The 26662-nt window shown below is 32.7% G+C and overlaps 1 protein-coding gene across 1 annotated transcript in view; it reads right to left on the bottom strand.

Annotated features, from left to right (window-relative positions):
* Nucleotides 1-13315: 13315 nt before the first annotated feature.
* Nucleotides 13316-26662, bottom strand: part of LOC118269799 (neuropeptide SIFamide receptor) — a 138789-nt gene continuing 125442 nt past the window's right edge. The window contains exon 3 of the mRNA XM_035585114.2: nt 13316-21306. Coding sequence (XP_035441007.1) covers nt 20538-21306 — 769 coding nt within the window. The 3' untranslated portion in view covers nt 13316-20537. The remainder of the gene's footprint in view (nt 21307-26662) is intronic.

The following is a 26662-nucleotide window of genomic DNA, read 5'->3' on the forward strand; positions in this document are numbered from 1 at the left end:
AGCTTCCTTGGTCGGCAGTTATTCTTAAACCAATATTAATATAAGTAATTATATTTATTATTTATTTTACATTTAATGGGTCGATAATATATAATATATAATATAAGTAATTATATATTAATAAAAAGTAATCATATAAACTCATTGTTTCTCCAAAGATCTCTTAAGTTCAATAATCTTAAGCGCGACTCTCAAGCATGTCGAATTTCATAATATTTCTAAAAAAGTAGGTATATAGCACAAACTAGACATTTTACTAACAAAAAGCACTGAAACAAGTATCGTACGTGATGTTTTAAAAATATTTCGACGATTTACGAAGCAAACATGTTAGTACTGAGATATTTAGAATTGAAAAACCCAAGACATTCACCCTTAATATGCTTTTAGTTGACGCAATCCCTTGCCAAAACCTATTGAAGAGCTAGCACGTACTAGTAGCATACAAATCCTAAGGTTGAAAAATAAGCCTTAAAACTTCAAATTTAACCTTAGATTCGTACGAACTGATATGCTCTAGTCTTTTTATCTGTTGAAAGTGAAAGGTCATTCATAGAAATAGTGGTAAGTTAAATACCTACTGTTTTTTTTTATTTCTCAGGATACATACCTAAAGAGCAACAGTTATGAATTTTTATACTATAACTTTCATGAGACATAGGTAGTAATAGTAAATGTTATGAATATTATTATGTTCGAGTTATCTTTAGGTTAACGAAGCTAGAAAAATAACACCAATAATAAAAGTTCAGGAAACAACACCAATAATAATGTCACACAACATAAAGAGACATACGACAGACTGAAAAGTAATAAAATATGTGTTAAATATCGGCCGGCCCCACGATTTGGGTCAAGTGCACGCGTTGACCCAGCAAAACTGATATTCTGATGCATCCGCTACGGTCCATTATAATTTACGTGTGTTTAATGGAGTTAACCACTGCATAATGGAAATTTTCACAATATGCTAACTAGGTAACACCTATATATTATACTTGTATGTAGAGACAAGATACATTGTCTATCAGTTTCGAAAACTGCATATATTTTTATCTAGGTACAATAAGAAAACGCTGCAATGAACACTCATGATGAATGACTTTGGAAGCTATTTATAGTAACTATTACAAATACAATTTTATAAGTATTCGCTGTCCATATTCCCATAAGTATTGCCATCAAAACTAATCCTATTAAAACATTAAAAAAAGATGCTTTCTATGACAATTATTAATGTTTACCTTTTGCATATCATTTTCTAAGAAACTCTGGCCATCCCAATAAAAAATAACATGCATATTTCACGGACCTTTTAAATTTAGCAATGAATGGGCGTTGCAAAATGGTTGGCATCCGAAAATCGCAAGTGGTGTAGGGGCGCGCAACTATTTTAATAAAGACCACTCCGTTGGTAATGCGAGGTTGAACACATTTGTCAAGTTATAAGCGAAGAGCGAATTTACGTTTAGTTAATTACTATTTAAGTTATTTCTTGACTAAAGTTAAGTTAGTCAGCGACTTAGATCAAGTAATATATGTAACAGCCTAAGTTAGTTAATTTAATTTGCCATTAAAAAAATCATAGGAAATCATTTCCTTGCCGTCTGTAGTAGGTACTTTTTTAGCTCAAAATTTTTGATACATACATGTTCTTAATTATAACGTTTTATAAACTAAATAAATAACTTCAAGTGTGGGAAATCCATGCTTCGGGATGATTGGGCTGTCTTGAACGGAATGATACCAGTACCTAAAGTTGTGCGAGTGAGGTTACCGGAGGCCTAATTATCCCCCCCCCTCCCCGTCTCGATCTTCCCAATCCCAGATTCCCTATCAACCATTAAATTCCTAACCCCCAAAAGGCCGGCAACGCACTTGTAACGCCTCTGGTATTTCGGGTGTCCATGGGCGGCAGCGATTGCTTACCATCAAGTGATCTGTCTGCTCGTTTACCGGTTTATACCATGAAAAATAAATACCAACACCAGTTTGTCACTTGTACCATACCATTAAACATCCGGCGAGGCCGATAGCCGCAACAGAGTTTCAATTAGACTCTGATTTTCAAGCAATTTGTCAGGAAATGTATTTTGTTGCGCCTTTTTCGATGTTTCCATTTCTCATCGAAATATCGTGTAATTTTTCAAATGATCGAAATTTATTTTTCCTTCCATTATTTTGATTATTGGTACCAAAAATGATTTTGGGTTTTAATCTTTTAAGAAAACGTAATTTTTCGATGATGATAGAAAATACTTTTTCAGTTGACTTAATCGACTGGAAGAGACAAATATTTTCAAGGACTCCAATGGTTTTTCTTTTGGTTCCTTTTTGTTTTCTCTATTTATGGACACAATGGATTGTAAGATAATTATTGAAATCTATAAATTGATAGCATTTTTAGTGTAAACTACTTATTTTGCCATAGTCTAGTTTTTACCCCTAAATTTTTAGTTGTTACGCAATGAGATAAATCTCCGTGCATATGTATTACTTAACATACTAGAATTGATGACAAAATAATGTTTCCCATAAATAGAGATTCTTAGACAGAGATAGAGAAAACAAAATAGTTGTAGTCACCGAACAATAAATAATGAAGCAGTATCTATGGATGTGTACCTACAAAACAGAGATCATAAATTGTTATATCTTTGCTGGTGAAATATTTCCCTACAAATACGTTGGGCTTGTAAACAGGGACATATAAATACATAAGGATGTAGATCCCACTACTCTTCCTAGTCTATTGAGCATTCCATGATGCCTTAGTAGCTTTTCTGACATAACACTTTAGTGTTCTAAGAATTTTCTGCTGTCTCGTGGGTGATATTACCAATAAAGAAAGATTACAAGAAACATTTATTATTAATCACATCAAAAATTTCCACGCGGGAATCAAACTCATGTCGCCTTACACAAGTCCTAACACACTCACACATCATGCAGAGCACTTTTACCTTTAAAAACATTAACTCATCAGTTAAAAAATATTTACAAGGTCACTTAACAAATTGCTAAAACGTACTCGTAATACCTACTCACATAGGAGATTGCCACGAAATTCCTGTGTCCCACAGCCGAGCATGCACCGCCTCAACCTAGTTTCAGTGCAGGCCGAAATAGTTCAAGGACATTGCAACTGCGCCCGCCACCGCCAATGTTGACACTCGCAATCGATACTACATTTACTACCCGATTTCACACACATAAACCTAAGGCGTACTACATTTGAGGACTGGTTTTCAAGGGCAACGGATTTAAAACTCTCTGTTTCGGGAAGAGAGTTCAAGGTTATTCAACAAATGTTTGGGAAACTATTTTTCTGCAATTCTAGCAATGTACATTTTTCTAATGGATTTTCGCAAGCAGTTTGTGATCGGGATATAATTGGGAATAATTACTTCAAATATACAAATAACTGTTAATTAATGGACGAGAAAAGGACTAATACAATTTAAAAAAAATGCGATTATTTTGAGGCAAACCGAATTTATAAAAAATCCCAAACTTTCGATGTGTCTCAGCCCAATATTATAAACAAGAGCATTATGAAATATTTTGACAAAAACAACTAAATATTTTGTTGTGTTCATCAAAGGACATATCACTTTGCTTGAATGTGATTGACATGAGAACAGACACATTGTTGGAAAATCAATGCCAAAGGAATTTGGACCTTACAGTGCAAGTTATACAATACTATTTAACTGAAACTCGTGTGAAAGTAACAGCGATGCTCTTATTAATTGGTAATATGTTAATGAAGAAAGCATTGGACTTTGTCAGGGGCATTAGATACCTTGGTACGTGGTGGTGTTGTGATGTTTGTTTTAACATTGAAATGTTATTATAGCAGAATGAGTTAAGTGTGGTGTATACAGGGTGTCCCTGAAGTCGACGTCTAAACGACACCAGGTGCTCGACAAGGTTCCAACAATTATCACAAAAATAAAAGTAACTGTACTGAAAAAAAAAAATACTACGCTAGTAGTAGTGGCAAATTTCACCAAAATAAGGATTCTAAAATGGTTTACCACTTGGCACTGTAGTTACATCTTATGTATACGTCACTGAATAAAAAGTGGGTTTTACAAAATGTTCATTCCTACCAAGAAATCTATTATCCAATTAGACAAGCCGGAGTAATGATATTCGCCCAGCAATTAGCCGTGATTGAATATGCAGAGAGATCGAACTGATGATGAAGCTGTTGTGATGTTTCGTACCAATAGTATATAGTCCAGTCAAATAAGGTTAAATTAGGTAAGAATCTCGGAATGCGAGATACCCAGCTGTAATTTTGTATATACTTGTATATTGACCCCCTAAAACTTGTCTCAAAACCTACATATGGTAGGGTGTAAGCAACCCTTAAAATTCAGGGTCAAAGGGCCCAAAAATGGTTTTTTTGCGGTTTTTTCGAAATATCTCATTTCCTATGGGTTTTTGGTAGTTGTATTCAATAGCAATATTGTAGCATACAAAATTTTCTACAACTTTTGTATAAACTCTTTTTTTATACGGTGAACCGTTTTCGAGATAGAGGGCGCAAAGCGCGCGGTCATTGCATCTCTTCAAAAATTTTTTTTTTCGTCTCACCTATCCGTGATGGTTGTCTATGGATAGAACATTAAAAAATACGTCATGGTTCCTAAAACCATTTTTCGTCAAAATCAATCGTTTGAAAGATAGACGCTTCCAAAGTGGAAAAATGAGGTCTATAGAATGTGTCCTGCCCTCTAACTTTTAAAATAAGTGAGTAAGAAAACTAAAAAAAATATATGCTGTAGATTTTAATGGAAACTTTCAATGAAAATTGGTTTGAACGAGATACCATAATTAGTTTTTAAGAATTGATTAAAAGAATTGAGAAAGTGGAAAGTTAAGTGTGTTTTTATTAAAAATGTATCAATTCTTAAAAACTAATTATGATATCTCGTTCAAACCAATTTTCGTTGAAAGTTTTCATTAAAATCTACAGCATATTTTTTTTTTTAGTTGTCTTACTAACTTATTTTAAAAGTTAGGGGGGCAGGACACATTCGATAGACCTCATTTTTCCACTTTGGAAGCGTCTATCTTTCAAACGATTGATTTTGACGAAAAATGGTTTTAGGAACCATGACGTACTTTTTTATGTCCTATCCATAGACAACCATCACGGATAGGTTAGACGAAAAAAAATTATTTTGAAGAGATGCAGTGACCGCGCGCTCTCCGCCCTCTATCTCGAAAACGATTCACCATATAAAAAAAAAAGTTTATACAAAAGTTGTAGAGAATTTTGTATGCTACAATATTGCTGTTGAATACAATTACCAAAAACCCATAGGAAATGAGATATTTCGAAAAAACCGCAAAAAAACGATTTTTGGGCCCTTTGACCCTGAATTTTAAGGGTTGCTTACACCCTACCATATGTAGGTTTTGAGACAAGTTTTAGGGGTCAAAATACAAGTATATACAAAATTACAGCTGGGTATCTCGAATTCCGAGGTGAATTCCTAAATTGACTGGACTAATATGTTTTCTCAAGTGCTGTATGTATTGAATTTTCTAATGTCTAAAAGGAAATCGACTCAAAGTGACTTGGATTGCGTTTGTTCCTTGAAGAATTGACAGCACAGGATATTAAAAACTGTTCGATTTCTTGTGAACCTTCTGCTGAGGATGACATTGACAAACAAACAGACAGACAAACCGATTCTGATAAAAACAAGAATATTTCTCGACATTGGTTACAGATGTATAAAGCATCGTTGATTATGAATAATTTAGCATATAAATAGGTGGGCGGTAGATTACTGTGATTTTTATTTAAGAAATTCTCAGTTCTTCAAATCTTTAAGAAAAGAGCATAAATATTTATTTCTAAAATGCCGACAATGCACCTGTGTCTCCTCTGGTGTCCATGGGCGGCGCTGATCGCTGACCACCAGGTGACCCGTCTGCTCGTTTGTATCTGTTCCATAAAAAAAAAAACAAAAGTCCCAGCTCTAAGTTCGAATTTAAAAATAGCGTTCCTGAACAAAACTGATGAAATATAGTTGTACTGTAGTCACACCTACACTACCACCCATGCAAACTTTAGACACATATTTCATCAAAGTTTAAGTATAAGTGTAGGCGTAATATGAAGAGTGATGTTAGGTTATGTACCTCACTCACTTGACAATTTATATTGCCTTAAAATCCCCAGATCAACCACCTTTCGTTCCAAAATTCTAATATTAGGTACATATACAGACAGATTGAATAACATAACGTCACGTTTAACATAAAACATGTATAACTATATAATGAAATCGTTTTCTGTATTAAGTCACATTGAGACATATTCACGGACTTGGGTTCAAACTAGAAACTTTTTACCCGACTGCGCCAGAAGGAGGGTTATGTTTTTCGAGTGTATGTATGTATGTATGTATGTATGTATGTATGTATGTATAATTGTTTGGCACGCTCTGCAGCCTAAACGGCTTGATGGATTTTGACTTGAGAGGTGTCGTTAGATTCGTATTTACTGTGAGAGTGACACTGGATATATTAAAATGTTTAAAAAAACAAAATGGCGGATTTTTGGCGCCAAATTCGAATATTGGTCACTCTCTAGCCTGAACGACTCGATGGATTTTGGCTTGAAAGGTGTCGTTAGATTCGTATTTACTGTGAGAGTGACACTGGATATATCAAAATAATATTAAAATCAAAATGGTGGATCTTTGGCGCCAAATTCGAATATTGCCCACTCTTTAGCCTGAATGACTCGATGGATTTTAGCTTGATAGGGGTAGTTTGATTCGTATTTACTGTGAGAGTGACACTAGATATATCAAAATATAATAAATAATAAAACTAAAAGAAAATAGAATAAAAAAAGGTAATTTAAAAAACTAAAAAACCCGACTGCGTTTCTTTATAACATGAAAATGAAAAGACCCTAAAACAAGAATACAAGAAAAATTTAAGCAGTCGGGACCCATTCTAGAAAGCCAGCCGTATGTGCCCTCACTAAGTCTTCATAATATTTAGAATGGGTCCCGACTGCTTAAATTTTTCTTGTATTCTTGTTTTAGGGTCTTTTCATTTTCATGTTATAAAGAAACGCAGTCGGGTTTTTTAGTTTTTTATTTTATTTATTTCTAGAAGACACGTACCAAATTATCAACGTAGGCAACTTATTCTAATATTATTTGTTTAGTTTTTAAGGACCTCATATTTTATTTAACTCTCTTTTGGTGATATGCTGATTAAGGGTAAGAATAAATAGGCTGTAAGCCAGATCATTTCAAAATTTTAAGTGAACAGAAACAAAATGTTCTGGAAATTATTATGTTGTATGAAAATCGCAACTTCAGCCACGTAAATTACAGATTATATATCTTGTGATTCATTATTATATTATATATCGTCACGCCTTCTATCCCTGAAGGGGTAGGCAGAGGTGCACATTATGGCACTGTACAACGTACATCCACTTTTCTCAATTAAGTCCGATGTAATAGGAGGTGAGCCTACTGCCGTCTTATTTCCAGACTCTGTGCTACTACTGGGAAACTTTTGAAAAACCGAAAAAAGCCCAGAAACACTTTTCCCGACCTGGGAATTGAACCCGAGACCCTTGCCCTGTGGTCACACTTACAACCACTAGGCTCACAAACAAGCTCAGCTCAGCTTACAAACAAGCATGAAAAACTGTAAGAAAACTATTTAAAAGTAGATACAAAACATACTGTAACCATCGATCCCAAAATCAAATTTAATAAAGCACATTTTGCAAATGTCACCCCTCGGTTCAATATAAACATATTGGCAATTTCAGTACACACATCGGCTGTACAGTGTACACGCTATACGAGTAGATATGTAAAGCGGCGCGTCCCGGGCGCGGCCGTGGCCGACCTGACCTAAAATCGTCAGTTCAAGGCCACCACCCAGATGCAAGTCCCTGTTGCATTCCGTGTACACTGCAAACAATTATTGGAATTTTCTTTTGTATAAACGACAAGATACGAGGATAAAATGCATTGTTTTACTCAAAGAAGGTTTTATGCAGATCGTTATCAAATTTATGTATTATTTACTTAACGTGAGATAATATTTTAGATTTTAAATTATGATAATCTTAAAATAAACTGTTTATCAGAGTTATGACCATTTTAATAATAAATACACCTGCATCAACAAGATGAATCATTGTAATGAATCTTTTAGAACATTAAAGTATTTTATCTGTGATCAATATCTCGTATTGATTGAATTTATTGTTTTCCACCAAAACCTTACTTAATAGCTAATTAGTATTTAACAAAAAAATTACGTAGTACTAATTATTTTGTCAATTTGTTTATAATATAGTGTTCACGTGTGCGATCAGCCTGTAGCATTCAGCGTGGCGCAGAACCTTGACCTCGCTTATTGGGGCGCGGCCGCACAGGATAATCAATTGCACCAACAGATTTATTTGCCAAAATAATAATGAACTTTAAAACCTATTTGTGTAGGTAGATTTTTATTAAATTCAATATGATTATGCTAAAGAAGATTATGTACCTATTTAATTTCTTCAAATAAAAAGAATAGGTCCTAAGATACACCCCTGAGGAACTCTTTTAAATGATCATCAAGATTGTTTAAAAACAAAGGCTTGCATGAAAGTTAGTATCAAAAATAAATATCAGAAAAGAAACCAAAATAAACCTGTGTATAGGGTATCAACCTAATTTTAATACACTATGTACCTATACCAAGATGATCCATATGTAAATACTATTTTAAAGGTAAATATTTCAGAAGCGTACCTTGACCCTGGTATTGGGTCAGCTCCGTATAGGACAATCAATATTGCACTCTATTTATTGGACACCTGCTGAATTTATGAGCAAACTTATTAAGATTTTTACATTAACATGTTATAAAGTAAAATTATCTATTTGAAAAATGGGTAATGTCTCACCATCTTTTTTTTTCGAATATCAGGTTATTAAAGGTGACAATAGAGAGGGATAATAAGAGTTGGCTCTTTATCGTGGATTTGAAAGAGCAATGCATCGGTTAAAGGAAATTAAATAATAAAGCGAATAACCCTGACCTCCCCCACTGGGGCGGCACCGCTGCCGCTGGCACAGGATATCAATCGTCACGTCCAATTTATTGGATAACCGCAAAACGATTTGAAGAGACTTACATTTAATTTCATCGTTTTATTCACTTAAAGTTGGCTGTTGTTATTTTGCTTGCAATTGGTGTTTTGATTTTTGTATGATCTGCCATTGGCATTTTTACTACATGCTTAATATATTGGCATTTATACTACTTGCAGGATATTTAAAAAAATATCATGTATATAAAATTAACAAGCTTCTGACTAGCTTCTGACCGTGGTTTCACTTGCGTGAAATAGTAAACTTTTAAATCAGTCCAGTAGTTTTTGTGTGAAAATACACATACATACGAAATCTCAAATATGTGAAATTCCTCTTTATAACATCAATTATAGATTAACCTGAGCTCGAACACAGTAGAACATGATTGAAGTGTTTTGACAATGCCCGACTCTTTTCGAGGACGAACTAAGGGTTTCGGGTATGACCGAAACGTTTCGAGCTTTCAAATCGAAAACTGCAAACGCTAATTTTTGTTTTTTTTTAAGACCCAAATATGGATTTGAATACGGGACAAATTCTATCAAGCTGTTCATGAGATAAGCATTTAATATCAATTTGTAACTTTACTATTGACTGTTTTCTCTCAGATAGAAACAAATAAAGCAATAACAAAGTAAATAAACAGTCTGCTTTATAACAGCGTAGTGGATATCCACAAAACGCATTCACGTGATCCAGTGTATCCTCGACAAATAAAAGCGGAGCCTACTGCACCGAGCCCGACCTTGCGCCACTGACCCAAAAACACTGGTTCATGATCGCTTAGACCGTTTGGATAATGCTTTTTGTACAAGAAATTATATTTTAGACTTTCGTTTCAAGGATACAGTGACTAAGTTGCATTTTGCGAATGGATTTTTTTAAGTTGGTGTAGTTGGAGAATATTCTTCGTTTTTATCCGCAGGCTTAAGGAGGTGGTAGGATTGTTAGAGGATTTCGTCTCACATATAATTTATACCTACAATATGTAAAGACAGCTTACATAATAATATGATTACAATACTCGTCAACTTTTATAAGGGACTCAAAACATAACTGTCGAAAAGTAGGTGATACATAACCTGAAGAGCTAGATATCTGGGAATCAAACTCGAAACCCCTTGCCCGGCAGTCGCATTTACGACCACACGACCGAATTTATATTTCGTGTAATTAGTTTTATTATCTGTTACGTACTAGACGTAAGAGTAGATTTATCGAGCTTTAAAAACATTAATGCATAATAAAGCAAGTAACTAGATACATACTAATAATCTTAAAATAGGAGGCAATTTATAGCTCACATCCAGACATCCGCCCAACTACATACCTCACCAAGGAACCTTCCCCTATCTGGTCATTTCCTAATGATGTCAACGCACTCTTTGAAAGACGTTATTAAAAACTAATCCGTCTGGGCCGACTTCAAATCAGTGTCGGGGTCCATTCAGCTCACAATTGGCCACGGAGTGAAGGATCGTTTCAATCACCATGATGGAACTCTCCAGACTGCTACACAACTATTTCTGGTCGTTCACTGAACTGCTGGGGTGTTAGTCACTGAGATTTTAGAAGAAAGTACCTGTACTTACGTACCTAGGTATGTATTGTGTAAGCTAATCATAATTATGTTAATAAACCTATAAAATATTCACATAATTATAGTTAGGTATCACTAATTGTGATATTTTTTTTATAAATTAATATATTTCTAAAAGTAAGATTTAAATACTTACTTATAATTGTGTATGGGTTATGGTTTATGATTCTTTATCCTTTTTTTATTAGGATTGTGTTGGTAACAATGTGGCGTGGCGCGAAATATTGAGCGCTGCAAAAATATAATTGTTTTAAATAAAATGGTAAAGTCAATATCACAAGTAAAGCGTGTTAGATCCTAAACCTGTATTTAATTTTCAACCGTAATGAATGTAAGTAAAATGTCTTTTTCCATTTTAAGAAAACTTTATCAAATTAGCTCAAAAAAGAAAGAAAATTTTAGATTACATTTTTTGTAATTAAGTAGATTAGGTACTTACTATATGTAAACTTGACTTGTAAAATGCCTCTTAATTTAATAAACTAACGCAACTATATAAGTAATGGTTCTTGTATAATAGTTTCAAAATGGCAATTGTTATTTGAAGTGTGCAATTTTAAGGAGGGTCAGCTTAATAAATAAATAATTAGAAACTTCATTGTGTCATTGAGCAAGATTAATTAATCCTAAATAGCTCAGTGGCAGCAAATAGTAATTCTTAACTGACCATTAATCATATATTCATTAGTGATTCTAATTATTCAATATTAATAATTAAGAGGCAAATAATTATTCAAATATAAATCTTTTAAAAATGAATTATTTAAGCAAACATAAATAATTAAATTTAGATAATTTTTGGCGAGCGCCTAGATATATTTTAAAGGCAAACAGCCTGTCAAGAGCATCAAATAAAATGTCTATTGTCAAGTCTAGAGCTTGAATTAAGTGTCAAGACTGTTGCCCTAAGAATGATATTTATGTACCTACTTATAATTTGAGATCCTGTCGCAGATTTGGCTGGAGTCTTCGTGTTTTTAATGAAAAATTTTCATTACTAATATTATAAATACGAAAGTTTGTAAATTCGTGGGTATATTTATTACTAAATCACATCAAAATGGCGGAATGAAGAACAGAATAATTTAGAACAGGGCTAGATTGTGGTAGTACTTTTTATTCCATGAGAATGCGAGTGACGCCACTGGCAGAAGCTAGTACTTACCTAGCTAGTACCTTATTGTTTTTTTCAAATAAAATCATTTATATGTATAATGTACGTTTACATAATTATAAGGTAAATTGTTTAAGTGGCGAGTCCAATATTGGTGTATTATTCCTTATAAGAATATTTCAATTTCAAAAGTACCTAACAACTCCAAGCAATTTGGAAATATGACTAGTGCCTGGCAATAAGCTAGTCTTTATACAAGAGTTGTATGAATGTCATAAAAGATATTCTCATCAGGCGTCTTACGTATCATCCTTGGTCATCGAAATAGTAGATTATATTGATATTTATGATGATTTGATACAATAGTATGTAGTTTCTTATTGGTATTAATATACGTAACGTAATAATACTGATAAGCTAAATAAGCAGTTTTCCGTCATCGTATTAAGCCACTCCTATGATAGATATTCCAAATTGGACTTATTGCTAATACTGTAGTTAATTTTTCTTATAATATCGGCTTAAGTTGATACTGAATTATATTCTATTCAAATTCTTGATAGGCTAGCGGCCATCTTTAGCTTATATACGCGTAACGTCATATTGCTAATGTTTTTACTTAAGGAAACTACGGTTATTAATATTATAGCAATGAGTCTCTATACACTTTGCTGTATAGATATTATTCAAATATTGATATAATTACGAAACGAACGCAATTTTTTTTTATGGAATACGAAGCAAACGAGTCCCCAGATGGTAAGCGATCAGCGCCGCCCATGGACACCTGCAACACCAGAGGAGTCACAGGTGCGTTGCCGGCCTTTTTCAAAGTCTTTCTTGAAGTCTAAATATGTCATACGAATGTACCCAATAAGTATATAGGTGTTCATACTTGGGTAGTTTAATAGTTAGATTAACGCTATATACATAGTATAGAGTAAATATCATAACTGGTATACAATGTGATAGGTCTGGGACTTCTAACCCGTTAAGGCTGAGTACTACATCTAATTTTATCGACAAAAAAAATAATATGGGGGGGTTGAACCCCTAATTGAAAATATTGAAAATCAGTGATATTTTCGGTAAAAATAATTCACAAATGATTTTTTTTCTCACCAAAACATTATCAAACATATGAAAAAAGTAATGAATTAGTTAGCCAAGGTTATTAGCTACCGTTTGTAGTTTTTTTTTGTTTCTACGACGCATACAACCTTTGATATCAAAAAAAGTAAAAAAAATATTAAAATAGCCATAACTTTTAGGGGAGGGGATTCGACCGATTCGACCCCCGACTTTTGTCGATAAAATTAGATGTAGAACTCAGCCTTAACGGGTTAGAAGTCTCACCCCTATCACATTGTATAAGGCAGCCTAGCCGTCTCTTTCATCATGAAAAAAATAAGGTATGATATTGGGTGGTAGAATGAAACAATAGTAAAATATTTTTCACATTTTATTTATTTGACATACAATAGTGTTTGCATGTTAGGTTAATATTAATCCAATATGAATTGTTACCTACAGCTGTAACTGCGAAAACAACTATTTAGGTACGCCACGGCTAAAACACTCTTTGCAACGTTTTAAATAACACTAATAGCAAAAACCTGCATAAATATATAAAACTAAACATAATCTCTTCTAGTAACTGACTAAACTCTAAAATAATAATAAAATCTCGATAATAATAGGCACATAAATAAAGTTACTACTTAAATAATAATTATTATTTTAAAATAATATATAATTTAAAACTTAACTAAAATCTAGTTTGTGCATTTAAAACTAATTCTATTTTAAAAGTAATTAACCAAAATCGAATGCGTAATATTACAAGAAACAATTGACGAATTAATTTGCTACAGAAACACTAATTTCATCTAATATAACCCTGATAAATATAATTATAATTAATTTGACTAAAACAAAACAAATTATTTACCACTACGATAACAAAGGAAGATCTACTACTACAATAGTAATTAAAAAATAATAAAAATACAATTTTGCTAATAAATTATTAGAGCATTTTATATTTAAAAGTTGTTTAATTATTTCAGGAGCTGTTTCTACTTTCACGAATGGATACAGGAGTTAAACTAAATATGACAAAACATATGAGTATCTGACAAAATCACTAACCAAATACCTCGGGTTCATACGATCTACGAATAACTGATTTATGAGCTACCTAAGTACCAAAATGGGCCAATTTGTCAGATAAGAAAACTAGTCGAGAAATAAATCTAGACTACATATAACAAATTGTTACTAATCATAGCAGACTCCGGACTTCTTCACTCGAAAGGGAACTCCCTAAGTAGAACGCTTTCATCCTAAATAGAAAAATGACAAAACCATTATGAAAGTATTCTGTTCTTATAAAACTCGTACGTATCGTATATTAACCGACGACGACAAACTGGGAGGTTACTTCATTGATATGTTGGTAAATTGTACGGAATATAGTCAAAGTTTCATATGTCAAAAATTGCTTCTGTTACAATATATAGGAATCTTGTGTTGATCGAAATATATTTAACCTGCTAATTCAATTATGGACATTCTTTTTGTTACGTATTTTTTTAACTTACTTGTATCAAGATGTTGTTACCTTTTATATGTCTCATAGTAAAATTAGCAGTGTCCACTAAAAAAGCTTACTAAATTTCTAAAAATCACCTAACATTGCTTAAAACATCAAACCTCTATTTATACATAAATGTACAGTATAATTTATACATTTACAAATTCTAGTAAACGGCTATACTACAAGCGTTTATACTATATATACTACATCATTAAACCATTTTAATGAAATAACTATTACAATTTGTCATAACATCAAACAGGTTAAGATTACAAGAAGAATTATTTAGTTATATGAATTCAATAATTTAATGTCTAAATCAGGTCTCACATTATTATTATTACACATAATAATTATTATATTAAACACTATATCTAACACCAAACACGGCAACTGAACAACAGCGATATTATACAGAAACGCTTCTAATATACAAACATAATAAACAATAGTTTAATCACAATAATACAATATTTATTGTTCTAATTCAATTTATTTACATAGAATTACGTTTTACCAATTATTTGTATATAAATATAGTATAATTATATAATTATGTATAATATAATTATAGATCAATCGTTATTATAAAATAACATTCGTAGTAGACATTTATTAGTATAAAACTATTTATTAATATAGTAGTTATACGAGTACGTGGTATATGTTAGGTATATTATTGGAGTAATTACGTTTATAGGTATAACACGCGAATTTATCTGAGGCTTAGTAAAAATTCGCAAAGTCCCAATGTTTCTGTGCGAACTAGATTAAGCTAAGTGTAAGCTGAAGATGTTGACTTGTCTACAGCGATGTCAAAGCAATTGTATTAATATTTTGTGCTATGTTATTGTTTAATATTATTATAATCTCCCAAACTTTCCACACACTCTGGTACAAATTACAAGAAATATAAATCATTAGCATTTGTTTCCTACGAGTTTATTAAGCCTCAGTTAAAGAGTTCACAATGATGGTAGATATTTATTTAATACCAATATTAAATGCGTGAAAATGTGATTATTAATAATGTTAGGTATATAATGATTACAATCTCCATACAAATAGTTCTGTGTGATGTATAAATAGTTGCAAGCCCACATTTCAAACACAAAATGACAAATGAAATAAAGTCACATCAAAATGTTTACTTGTTGTGGGCCACTTTGAGTAAAAAACTGCTTATACGAGTATGTCATCTTAAACTACTGGACCGATTTGTATGACATTTTTTATATAAATAGTTACCATGCCACGGAGCCGACTGCCCGCAGCCGCACTCCCCGCACGACTGTAACATTTATCATTTTATCATTCTCAAGTACTTACTCAAGATGACATGCTCAGCATGTTTCTACCCTCACTACATATTGCCTTAAATTCCTTTTTATTCGTTTTCATATTTATTAGTATTGCACTCAAAATAATCTTCAAAAGATCTCAAGACGACACAAAAATGGATATAACGACACACAATAGAAAGCTTTTAAAGTACAGAAAATGAAAACAAACAGACCAATAAGCTAGGGTTAAGCTTAAATTACAAAAATAGTCGAATTCAAAATCCATTTTTCTATCACACGAATTGTCCTTTTGAAGGAGTTACCAGCAATCAGTCTTGCAAGCTTCGACTTTGTCATTGATATCCTACACGAACAAAGAAATGCCTACAAATACACTGCAGTGCAGGAAAAATAAAACAAAACACGAAAAACTGAAGTAAGAGGAAACTGCACAAGAAATATCCTTACTCACTATTTGTGACCACTCTCTGTTGTCAAAAGTTATTCATTATTTAGTAGAAAAATATTTTTTATATTTTTTTTTCGTTTTGTTAAAAATAAAACATTACTTCTAAATATCGTCTATGAAAATGTGCTGTTATTGAAAACATCTAGGAGGTAAAACAATGTTACGTTAGGATATAATGCAATTATTATTATACAACGTGTAACAAAAAGGGGGTATACACATCAAGTGCACGGTTTCTAGATAACATAACAAACTATACGGGAAGGGTTTTTTAAACTCATGTTTGCATGGAACGAAGTTATGAATTTTTCCAATACATAAGATACATGAAATCCTACATTTGGAAATGAAATCATTACATCACTTGCAAGAAATCAGCTGATCGGTGTCAGTGCAAGTGCACTCAATGTACTTAAATAAAATCAAAACCCTTACTCCTGGTATTTCTACGAATAAATGAAAAAAGGGTTCCGGATATTTATTTTTCGTAACATTTTTTTTTTTTCGTAAAAATTGTTTTAAGAAGAAAGGTTTTCATGAAAAACAAAGAATATCTGGTCTTTACGTGATACAAAGAGATACCATTTTTTTTTGTTTTACTTGGATAAGATGGTCTCAAACAAATGAGTGAAGTAATCTACCTTTGCATGTTTTTCTCATTAAGACTAAACTAACTTGCTGAGCTTTTCGTGAACTTCTGTCAATCTCTGTCTCCTATCTCTCTGTTGTGGGTACCTACCTACCTACCTACCTACCTACCTACCTTACTCTTACCTACCTTTACCTAGTCTTAATGAGAAAAACATGCAAAAGTACCAGGAACCCATAAGAAACGAGAATTGTTATTACATACATTGAAGACGTTACGAAAAAGGGTTTCATATCATAATATTGTGTTCAACTGAACCCTAAATATCAATTCTATGCAAGTTATGTGTGTCCTAGTACAAAAAACTCCCAGGGGGTTCCGTTCTTGAATATTTTTTTAATAAACGTTTTTACTTGGAGGCGTTTAGAGAGATTGACAGAATTAAAAAAAAACTCAGCAAATTAGCTTAGTCTTAATGAGAAAAACATGTAAAAATACTAGGAATCCATAAGAAACGAGAATTGTTATTAAAATAATTGAAGACGCTACGAAAAAGGATTTCATATCGTAATATTTGAACCCTAAACATCAATTCTAAGCAAATTATGTGTCTCCTAGTACAAATAAACTCACAGGGGGTTCCGTTCTTCATTTTAATTAAATTATCGACAGAATTTACAGATAGATAGACAAAATTTCACGAAAAACTCAGCAGTTTAGTTTAGTTAACATGCAAAAGTACTAGGAATCCATAAGAAACGAGAATTGTCATTACATAAATTGGAAAACGGTTGCGCACTCACAGATCCCTAATTTCATATTAAATACGATAAAATCTTGTTTCCCAGTCGCACGCGTTGCTTGAGTGTATTATGTGAGAGAGATGGAAATGTTGTCATCGTCTGTTGGCTACTCTCTTTGGATGTCTCTCTCTCTCTCTGTACATAGGAATTGTCATTGAGGATGGGGGACTCACTCCGAAAGAAACCGATTTAAAGAAAATACGATTTATCGTTCTTGGTTCGATGTATTTCATAATAGTTAAAAGGACACTGTAAAAATCAAATATTATTTGTAACTACATTAGTTACTTGTAAACTAAGGCTAAGTTGTTAACTTTTTCAGGGCTAATAAGAGCCTGTAGTTAAATTCGACGTTTATTTTTAAAATACGTATTTGATTAAATTAATAGATAAAACACGCATGTTGTATTTTAATTGGCTACTATTCAATGCATTTCTTTACAGTGTAATACATAGAAATATCATTCCTCATCTAATTTACATTACCGATTCAATAATAATGTGAACCGATTTAAAATAGGTATCAACCTTTTTGGTTCGCGGGAAGAAGATCTCAGATAGCCAGCCCTAGTTGTCAGGGTTGACATAATATTGTCATCATGAACGTTTCAGTCATCTCAGTATTTCGGAAAAATATTAGAATTTTAGTTTTACGAAAAAATATTATCAATTTCTTTAATGTGGAGTTGAATTATCTTTCGTTGGTATTGTAACAGTGTTTGTAAGAGAGAATATTTAACGTAGCATTCAGAAGGTGTTTGATATTGTTGTGATTGTGATTGAGATTTGTTTTACAAGCAAGCAAAAGTGTGTTGTGTATTCACTATCACGGTAGTCACATCGAACCATATCTTTAAAAATGTAAGTTAAATAAATTTTTCATTTTAATGTTTAGGCAAATTTTAGCTATTTCATTTTAATGTTTAGGCAAGTTTTAGCGTACAGGTACTAGGCAAACAAAGCGTCTAATGTAAATTACGCACGCACCGTCGCCGCGCGAATCAAAATTAGGTAGATAGGTACTAGGCGATCAGATTTACAGAAGAAATGTCTCGACCCCTGTAGTGTTGTGACACGTTTGTATGATTTAAAATCAAGAATCATACGACATCAAGAATTTGGTACCAATTTTTTTTAAACGAATTTTAGGCTGAAACTTTGTGTAGAGATTCTATTAAACCTGTATTCTTCAGTGCTTCTTGATGTATATGGGTATTTTGTTACACCTTGTATATGACTATTACAATTATAACGACGAATGTTTGTGAGAAATAAAAATACAATAATTTATTTAAAAAACAACGAAATTATTTAATTAAATAATAAAACACAACATAATAATTATGTTTTATCATTTAATTAAAAATAAATATTTTCTACAAAATAAACAGGGCATTTTTGACAAATAAATCAAGAATCACTATAATTTAAAACAAAAACTATGTAACAACATGCAAAAGTTGACGTTTATTTCAATATCTACAGTATAAACTAACCTAATAATATCGAAAATATTTTTATTTCCCACCTCGTAATAGTATATTAGTTTAAAAATATACAATAGTTATATCGTTATTACATTATGTTATCGTTATTAATATATCTTTTTGTGCATTATAAGCGGCTAATAGCCTGTGCTTAGCGCAGACTCGTTATATACGAAGGTTATAATTAACTTGAGACCTAGGTCTCCTTACTATAAAGACTTACTTACGAAGCTCGTCGTCATACGTTTTGACATGGACATGTCAGAATTAGATCAACTGACATTTTGAATATCAAAATTGTCAACTAAAAAAATTAAGAAAAAATTTTTACATCAACCAATTTTGTTTTGCTATTGAAATCATCTAGATCTAAAGAAAATGACTGAGGTAACTAAGGAATGTTCAAATATAATATGTTTTTGTATGTGAAAACATGTCCATTTCAAAAATTCCAATACTTTATCAACAACTTTAAATATTTCTCCAAGAAACTAGTCACACTTTTAACGAGCTTTAACAAACTTATTGCCACCGCAATAACTACTTTAATTCTATTTATATATAGCGCATTTTCTAAATTCTCTAGTAATCGTTTGTGTTAAATAAATTCTATCTAACATAGGTATTTCATTGGTTTACTGACATTTTGTATAGATAAATATAATCGTTAAATAAGAAATAAACGATATTTTATCCAATTGTAGTAAAAATAAAATGCAAAAACAGAAAGTATGAAAAACTGTTTTGAAAATATTAAAAGCTTATTTCCTACCAAGTGTTACACAATTATTTTTGTACTGTCAATAGAGTATTTTGTTTCAATGTTTATCATTTTGTATTTTCTTTTTCATATTTTTGTACAAAATTTTAATAATTTACCCGTATGTAATGTATGTATGTATACAACGTCAAAAGAGATATGGAATTATTCAATTTAGGAAATAAGTAAAGTAAAAACCATTCCATACATAAAAGCAAAGCGTAAATATTTGTACTGGATTAAAATCATGTAACTGAAATACATGAATATAATACAATATAATAAGTATATAAGATATATTAAGAAAAAATATAAAACTCGATTTACATTTTTGTGCTCGATGTGCGTTTCCATACGCTCCTAATATTATTACGATCAGTGTAAAAATAAAATCTCCTTAAAACATTTAACCGACTTACGTATAAAAGTTACAAGTTACAACTACTAGCATTATTAAAACACTGATTATGTTCACTTAAGTACTCTATGCTAGTTCGAAAGTCATTAACTGTTCTCGCACAAGACAACACCAAACTGTTGAAATTAAAACGTACAATAGAAAATGTCGTATGTGTCGATATGCTGAGACGCGTCGCTAGCTGCGGCCGCCCACGGCCCGAGTGCCCGACGCAAAGCCGACCATGGCTCTAATTCGAAATCCAAAGCGCACCTCACGACCTCTTACACTCCCGTGTGGTTGAAGATGAACGACACTGCGTTCTTGTCGACGGGGGGCGACCGCCGAGTGATTGACGGATGGTTGTTATTGTTGTAATGCCAGGACTTCCTCGTGGAAGTACTCGATGATTGCAGAGCAATGGTCTCGTAGTAACGCAGCCTTCCACAGCATTTCCTACTCTTAATGATCGCCACGAAACCCTTTCTGTACTTCTTGTTGAAGAATGCATATAATATTGGATTTATGCAAGAGTTTGAGGCACCTAGCCATTGGGCTAGAGGTGTTACGACTGGGAACATTTCTTCTTCCCATTTTTGGATTGGTCCTCCGAGCTTAATCCTTGCAAAGATCAGGTACAGTGGGAACCAGGACAAGACGAAAAGTATGACGACAGCGACTAACATCTTCACAACTTTGACTTTAGATTTCTGCTGCATCCTTTCCATCTGAGCATCTTGGGTGTCAGTGGGGATCGATCTCCTCCAAACTTTGATCCATATGAGAATGTAGCACATGGTAATGAGAACCATGGGGAGTATGTAGCAGAAGATGAGGTTTCCGATCACGAAATAGAGGACTTCACTGATGGGGTTTGGCCAGACGTCAAGGCATAGCCGGACATGTGGGCTCTCGTCGAAGACCACCACTAAGTCAAAGAAGAAGACCCAGGGGGTGGTGACGCTGATGGCGAAGATCCAGATGAAGACAATCATCATCCTCGCTCGCCGCTTGGTGATCTGGCATTTCAAGGGCCACCAAATGGCCAGAAATCTGTAACAAAGAAAAAAGAACCATTAGAACACGATCTTATAAAAAAACAAATTAGGACAAGACGTCAAAATAAGTCTTGCATAACAATCTCTCTATCTTTTTCATATACTTTAATTAAAACGTTTCAAAAACAGTGCTTTTATGGACCCGGAACATTAAAAAGATCTAATCAATGCATCGATCCCATAAAGTAGACTAGTACAATCAAGATGGGATATTACCGTCAAAAATAGACGATAGAGCGATGCCTGGCAACGGCGGAGGATATCGCGCGGAAGATGTAAACCCAGCCGAGTGGAAGGCAGTTAAGCGTCTGATAGATTAATTGGCTAACGGATAAAAACAGGACTCGGAGCTGGAATATGGTAATTGGAGCTCGTCTGGGTTTTTCAAATATTTTCCAGATTTAGATATTTTTGTGTCAGAGATAAATAGCGTGTTTGGATTTAAATATGAAGTAGATTATTTATTTAAAAAAATATTATATTAACACAAACGCATAGTGGAAATAGAAATAAGTAAAGAATTTGGTTGGCGGTTGACATAATACATGCCAGGATAAAGTTGTTCTAATTAATTAATTTTAATGGATAAAAAACCATAACTTTTAGTTAGATTACATTTCTTGCCAATTGCAATGTTAGCCGAAAAAACTTTTTAAATTTAATAAGAATTTCATTAACAATTCTAGACCAAGAGCCGGCTCCATAAAAATATCGATCATCATAAAGTAGGTAAGTATAATAAACAAGAACAAACAACAGTATACCTATAATTTTATCTAAGGTCATCATCTAAAACAAACAGGCGTCATACCCGTACCGACCTCGACTACCAATAATCATATAATTGACAGTTATGACCTCAAAACCAAAGATTAACTAATAACTAATAGGAACTATAAAACTACTCGGAAATAAAACTGATGATGTAACAATAAAGAATTTTACAACATTATAGGAAAGGCGTCATGTTGTGTACTTAGAAGTACTCCGCCATAAATTGTTTACACAAAAACAACATGTCTACCGGGTTGCATAATTAACGACTTCTAGTTACTACCAATAATTTTAAATAGTTCAGATTGCTTTGAAATCGGATTTGAACCTCGTGCATACAAAATCCAACCAGATCGACATTTTTAAATTTTGTTTCGACAGGACAATAATTCAGTATACGTTCACGTAATGCTCCGAATAATGAGAAACCTTGACAAAAGTAGGGCTGACGCTTCATTAATATCGATCTAAATTTCAGTAACTACAGTCTGTTTAATTTCACGCCCAATAACGGCGACTGATTGTACCTATAACTGATCGAACTAAAGCTCCCGATATTATTGAGTTGTCTGTCCTAGTTAAGCCTTTTTATATCCATATTTGAACATACAATAATACTCGATCTATAGACGAAACACGTGTTTTTCTAGACTAATCTAAAAGATAAACTATTAATCTTGTACACATTAAACATACCATTTATTCCCCTAACAAAATATAATTCAATTAAAGAGAGGACAGAAATAAACACGTAAAAGAAACTTTCTATGAATGAAATTTCGACAAAGGCAAACAGCGAAGTTCCATCTCGAAAAAAGACGAACAAGGATCGTATTCTTTTGATATAAATCTCGTAGCATCCACTCCAAAAGTTGGGCTAAAAATAACTCCTACCATTCACGACATTTCAGTTTTGATTGCAAAACGAGCATTTTTTCCGTTTCTAAAAATATTCCTCTGTTAACAAAGTGCTTGTAATAAGATTAAAATAACTTCTTCTTCAATAAACATTCTAGTAACTCGATAGTCATCTGAATTTAATTACAGTTACAATTTGAAAAGGGGTAAGATCAAGTTCTTTTTTAATCCATTTCAATAAAATTTCGGTTCTATATTTAGAGCTTAGGGGAGCAATTGGGAACTAGATCTAGATTTTTTGTGAAATAAAATCACCGGTTCGTTGTTTGTATGATCGTTAAATCAATCTGTGTGCGCAAAAGGCTTCAATTCTAAGTTGGGCAATGTATTATGAAAATTTAGATTACGAAACCGATGTATAGCAACAGTTTACAATAGGCCAGTGTTCAATTAAACTTACAAAATCCTATGGGTAGGCGTGAGCCTACTAAAAATAAACGTGTTGATAAAATATGATATGTGCAAAAAATAATTACAGAGCTTCATACTTGCTCAAATTTGAACGACAAAATCACATAACTGCATCTCAATCAAATCAAGTATTAACAAGCTTTCTTTGACAGCTGTTGCCCTTGGGCATTCGAACATAATAATCCAGTTTCATTTTGCACTTTAAAAACTTATTCATAGAATTCAAAATCAATAACTCTACAGTGAGAATCTCGAGGTTTGAGGTATGTAATTATATCATGATATGTAGGTGACAGTTATTAGAACAAAATAAATATAATAAATGGTAATGGGTTATAGTGCAAATTATCGTATGCAAAACGATTGCTATATAAATAGTAGTTATTGATTTGATTGGTTACGTACACTTAGTAAAGATTTACAATGTGGTTTTTAGATGTGATTTTAATTCAAATCACACGTGTCATAACGATATCATTTATAATCGTCATGTTTTTCAATCCATGGTCGTTTCTCCCACAATAGCTTGTGACAAAATTACCCCATTATTAAAAACAATTTCGCCAACAATAAAAAGAACATTAACATATATATGCAGGATAAAATCGCAATCGACAGCAGTGAACGTGTCATTATAATTTATTTACATTTTCGCATCTCAATATAAGTGTCGAATCCTGATATATTAACCCACACATCCACTTATTCGGTTCGATAAATTGTGCAAGTATCCAACAATTTCCCCAAATATTCTCACTTGCAACACTGATAATAATGAATAATGGACTGCGTATACGCATTGTAATCCTCTCATTGACATTTGGGATCCTCGATTCGGGTTATTCTTCTCCGAAGTGGCCTTTTAACGAATGTATGAGAGAAATTTATAATTTCGTCATCTTACCTGATATGTAGATTTGTATGTGACATCTTGAATCGTACGAATACCGTAATTTATATCATTAAAGAACTAGGGATTCAACATTGCATTTTTATATAGTAGCTATTGCGTAAATTACATGATATACAGGAACAATAATAATTATTGTTCAGATATATTATTAGAACCATCAAAATCTACAATGCGTAGAAAACTAAGTTGACCAAGTCAATGACCGTCTGAAAAAGTTTTCATGCCCATTGTCTTAGTTTGTTACTCTTAGAGACAAGACTGAAGTTCAATTAAGTTTTCCGGCGCACTCTCGAACATATAACTAACAGTTTAGATATTGTAGAATGTAGCGTATTTCGAATTGGCAAACTTTATCAATGTTATATAATAAACAAAACCATTTTCCCTGCAAAATACATTGACGACATAAAAGCTCTTAAAGTATGATATTTATTAAATTATGATAATCTCAGTAACCTCCCACACTTAACCGCTATAATAATTTACCGACAACACGGTTGAATTTTGCATAAACATTGAGCAAGCGTCATGCGACAGTGGCCAATAAATCTCGGATGTACGATGGTGTAAATTAGTAGGACACAGGCTCCGGGACTACATTGCTTAACTTTACCTAACAACACTATGTTACTCAGTAATAACCTTTATTGACAGACCTCAGTTTACTTTTATTTATACGGCCATTGTAGTGATGGATGTCACGTAATTGTTTTAAGTAAATGGGTGATTAAATAAATGTCTTTAACGTTTTCATGGTGGTCGATGCAGGAGATAAATCAATCATTCGGGTTTGCTTTTGTGGGTACAGACTGACATGTGTTTATGATAATAATTAATTATGATTTATTTAAAAATCACGTGTGATAAAATAACAATAACCAAAGTACTAGGGATATATATAGCCTTCCATTCGAAGCTACACTTTGGGACGAGCACCTAGCTTCACTGAAAGACAGAACGAACAGATTATTATTTCTTTATTTGTTGACATTTCAAAAGTTTATAGTTTAATTGGAGTAAATGATTTAATTTTACCTTTATTGCAAATTTCTAGGCATAAAAATAAGAAATAAAGTGGATTAGATACTTTTAAAATACTGAGATTTGCCTAGCCGTTTCGCAGTAAACTTGTTAATCCTAATTTGTAATCGAATGCTAGATTAAACGTAGTACATGTAGCGACAATTAGTGAGCGACAACTGATCACTGATTAGTTAGCTCATTAGTAACGAGGGACCAATGTCTACGTACACTAGTGTCTGATTCGACAGACTAACTCACTGTGGATTTATTTAGAACACTGTCCTACTGCCCGTATATTTCAGTATACTAGTATTCTACAATAGGTTACAATAATGCGAAAAAATGTGAGTAAGGTTGAGTGGAGTTTTCAAAATTGATGTGACACTTTAAACATATGACATGTTACATTATTTCTGTAATTTGGAGGTCAACTTTATCAATTACTTAAATTGCTGCACGTAATTCGGAGGCTTAAGTCAACATCATTGGACATTAAGCTGACATGGACGTTTACGAAATATTTTCCCCATTATGTTAATATTATTAATTGCTCACGTATTTATATACGTAAATCAATATAATTATACTTAAACTGTTAATTTACCATCACTGCTTATCGCTTAAAAACTGCATTTTTGGCGCGTTCGATCTGTCAAAATTGGCGCCATTACAAATATGGCTGCCGTCACGACATTGACATAAAATGATAAAATTACATAATTATAGTGCACGGAATACAATCTAAGCCGTACAGGTAAATAGTGAATGGTATAACCCTTATTACAATGACATAAGATTTATATTTTTGAACTCATTTCTTTCTGAGCAGCAATATAATGAAGTAATTTTGACAGGATTGATATACTTTCCTTTGATTGAGTTCGGTAAACAAGCTATATGATTATGTTGTTGCTACTAGTTTAATAATGACGCCAATGTGTATTACATGAGCCCATGAATAAATTATAACTATTGAAGGAGGCTACATGACTGGTCACGCGAATTTATTCGTAGACACCATAATAAGACCATAGAACGCTTTTTATCGTCACCTTTTTATGAAGTAGACTAGACATCTTTACAATGCGAATAATAGCCAGGAATATTATATTTGAGTGTTCTCTATAAGAATCATATTTTCACATGTGTTCCAAAATTACAAAGAGCTATTTTTACATTCTTAGATCTCAACCAGTAGGGGTAATAACGTTTTAATATGCAATATTTTCGTTTTACGCCTCTGTGTCGAGGAACCCATAACTTTTTAAACGTTTTTATTCTACATTTTATGGTGTATGGCGACATTGGTAAC

The sequence above is a fragment of the Spodoptera frugiperda genome, chromosome 30 (assembly GCF_023101765.2).
Source record: "Spodoptera frugiperda isolate SF20-4 chromosome 30, AGI-APGP_CSIRO_Sfru_2.0, whole genome shotgun sequence".
Lineage (NCBI taxonomy): Eukaryota > Metazoa > Arthropoda > Insecta > Lepidoptera > Noctuidae > Spodoptera > Spodoptera frugiperda.